The sequence below is a fragment of the Lucilia cuprina genome, chromosome 4, assembly GCF_022045245.1.
Source record: "Lucilia cuprina isolate Lc7/37 chromosome 4, ASM2204524v1, whole genome shotgun sequence".
NCBI lineage: Eukaryota > Metazoa > Arthropoda > Insecta > Diptera > Calliphoridae > Lucilia > Lucilia cuprina.
Window position 1 is genome coordinate 91775143 of NC_060952.1, and position 3366 is coordinate 91778508.

The window sequence follows — 3366 nt, forward strand, 5'->3', positions numbered from 1 at the left end:
ATTATTCTTATGAAAATCTGAACAAAAAAACTGCAAATGCAAATAAATTACTTGTACGAGTACAGACTACAATCGAAAAAAACAAAAAATTTTTCCAGAGATTCAATTTAACAAGATCATCATTAAATAATGAGTAAAATTTAACAAACAGAGAGTGAGAAAGAATGAGAGAAAAATATTCTAACAAACTAAAATAAATGAAAATAAACTATTTTTAAATTAAAATTAAAAATATCACTCACTCATTGTCGGAACTATTTGACAATCTATTAAGGGGGGAATAAATAGTATAATGTTTGTGCTATTTATTCTTTTTAGTTAATAATTTTAATAGAAAAAAGTCTTTTAATTAAATTGATGAACAAAAGAAATGTATGGAAAAAATGGGAACAACTAAATTATAGTAGGGCTATGCAGCGTATTATAGTATTTGTTGTATAGTCAAATATTTTAAAAGAAAAATAAATAAAATATATTAAATAACTAAAACAATTTAAATAATGTCTAAAGTTAATATTTTTAAAAACAATGCTCAATTTAAGCTGTATATATACTGAACTGAGAGAAATTTTATTTAAGTCATCAATTTGCAGTGAATGTCGTGTTATAATGAGAACAAACAATTTTATACAACAAAATGTTATGTCTTATATATTGGAGACTTTATCAACCGAACTACAAATGACTTAACTAGAACTGAACTAGAACTGAAGTAGAACTGAACTAGAACAGAACTAAAACTAAACTAGAACTGAACTAGTACTGAACTGGAACTGACATAGAACTGACATAGAACTGAACTAGAACTGAACTAGAACTGAACTAGAACTGAACTAGAACTGAACTAGAACTGAACTAGAACTGAACTAGAACTGAACTAGAACTGAACTAGAACTGAACTAGAACTGAACTAGAACTGAACTAGAACTGAACTAGAACTGAACTAGAACTGAACTAGAACTGAACTAGAACTGAACTAGAACTGAACTAGAACTGAACTAGAACTGAACTAGAACTGAACTAGAACGGAACTAGAGCGGAACTAGAACTGAACTAGAACTGAACAAGAACTGAACTGGAACTGAACTAGAACTGAACTAGAACTGAACTAGAACTGAACTAGAACTGAACTAGAACTGAACTGAACTAGAACTGAACTAGAACTGAACTAGAACTGAACTAGAACTGAACTAGAACTGAACTAGAACTGAACTAGAACTGAACTAGAACTGAACTAGAATTGAACTAGAACTGAACTAGAACTGAAGTAGAACTGAACTAGAACGGAACTAGAGCGGAACTAGAACTGAACTAGAACTGAACTAGAACTGAACTAGAACTGAACTAGAACTGAACTAGAACTGAACTAGAACTGAACTAGATCTGGACTAGAACTGAACTAGAACTGAACTAGAACTGAAATAGAACCGAACTAGAACTGAACTAGAACTGAACTAGAACTGAACTGAACTAAACTAGAACTGAACTAGAACTGAACTGAACTAGAACTGAACTAGAACTGAACTAGAACTGAACTAGAACTGAACTAGAACTGAACTAGAACTGAACTAGAACTGAATTAGAACTGAACTAGAACTGAACTAGAACTGAACTAGAACTGAACTAGAACTGGACTAGAACTGAACTAGAACTGAACTAGAACTAAACTACAACTGAACTAGTTTATACTCTCAACTTTATTCATTGGAGTCGGATCACATTTTAGCCCCAATATTTATTTTATCTTTAAATAACTGAATACAACCACAACCACAATAGCAACAAATGTTTCACAATCTAATAGCAACAAATGTTGAATACTTATGTATAGGATCTATTTTCTCCGCAAATGTTTTGCCCTCAAACGAAAATTCAGAATTTTCCACGCTAAATAATGTTTCAAGACCCAACTTCTCTGCAACGATTTGTGTATAACGTGAGGTAGCAACTGATATTAAAGCTTTCGGCGTTTGTCCTCTTATATGTTCGGGCAATTGTTGCGACTCATCCCAGTCATTCTCTTTAAGTTTACCAGCATATTCCAGTGCAAATTTAGCCAAAGAGAAAGCAATGCCACGTTTCGCATAATCGGTGCGTGTGGTAATGAACATTAGCTCAAAGGCACAATCGATTTGCCACTCCTTAAAAATGTCATAAGTGCATTCGACAGTGTGAAGATATTCGGCGACTTTCTGCATATTGGGAGATTTGAAAGAGGCAAAGACTTCATTTAAAGTTATTTGAGCAGAAGGATTCTGGCAAAATGTTTAAGAGATGTAAAAGTTAAGGTTATATTTTTTTCGACCAAAAATTTAATTACCACAATTTTATTAATACATATGGCCACTAGTTCTTGTGTTTCTACATCTCGAGCCGCAAATGAGATGTTATCTTTCAGTGCCGCCCTTATAAAGTTTTCCATTTCTTCCGGGCATTCGTTTAGATTACAAGCAATACTGACATTTTCATATTTCATGAAATACTTGAGAAATAACTGAAAGGAATAAAGTTAGACAATAGTTTTTGCAACTTTATATGAATTTTTTATATCAACACAATTTTGTACCCATTTTAATAAACACTTTACCTCTACGGAATCGTCATATAAATCTTCAGTTATTTTTATTATTTCAACTTCATCTACGGAAAAAGTTACAATTTAAAAATATATAAAATTTATACTGAAATTTTTTTTAAATATTAAAATTTTCTTCTTTAAAAAATACCATCACAAATTAACTGCAAACACTGAGAAAACATTTTCGAATTTTAATATGACCATTTAGCAAACCTTATTAAATTATAATAAAATCTATAATATAATTTCTATAATATACTTAACAATTTCTTGAAGATTATTAATACAAATCTAAATTTAAAATTAACTGTGTGGTATCGATGACTTAACAAGATTATAATAAATTGGATGCAGTAATCAATAAAAGTAATAATTAAAAAAATTTTAACTAAAAACATTCATTAAAGATTGATAACACTTAATAAAACTGAACTGACCATGAACTGAATTAGAGCTGAACTATAACTTAACTAGAACTGAACAAGAACTGAACAAGAACTAAACTAGAACTGAACTCGAACTGAACTAGAACTGAACTAGAACTGAACTAGAATTGAACTAGAACTGAACTCGAACTGAACTAGAACTGAACTAGAACTGAACTAGAACTGAACTAGAACTGAACTAGAACTGAATTAAAGCTGAACTATAAATTAACTATAACTTAACTAGAACTGAACAAGAACTGAACTAGAACTGAACTCGAACTGAACTAGAACTGAACTAGAACTGAACTCGAACTGAACTCGAACTGAACTCGAACTGAACTAGAACTGAACTAGAACTGA

General features: G+C 30.8%; 1 protein-coding gene across 1 annotated transcript; it reads right to left on the reverse strand.

Moving 5' to 3' along the window:
• Window positions 1-1715: 1715 nt before the first annotated feature.
• LOC111685836 lies at window positions 1716-2795 on the reverse strand. The gene is made up of 4 exons (XM_023448123.2): window positions 2727-2795; window positions 2588-2640; window positions 2321-2494; window positions 1716-2255 (listed from the first exon to the last, which is right to left on the reverse strand). Exons 1-4 carry the CDS (start codon window positions 2758-2760, stop codon window positions 1791-1793), a joined length of 726 nt encoding a protein of 241 aa, XP_023303891.2. The 5' UTR covers window positions 2761-2795; the 3' UTR covers window positions 1716-1790.
• Window positions 2796-3366: the final 571 nt, after the last annotated feature.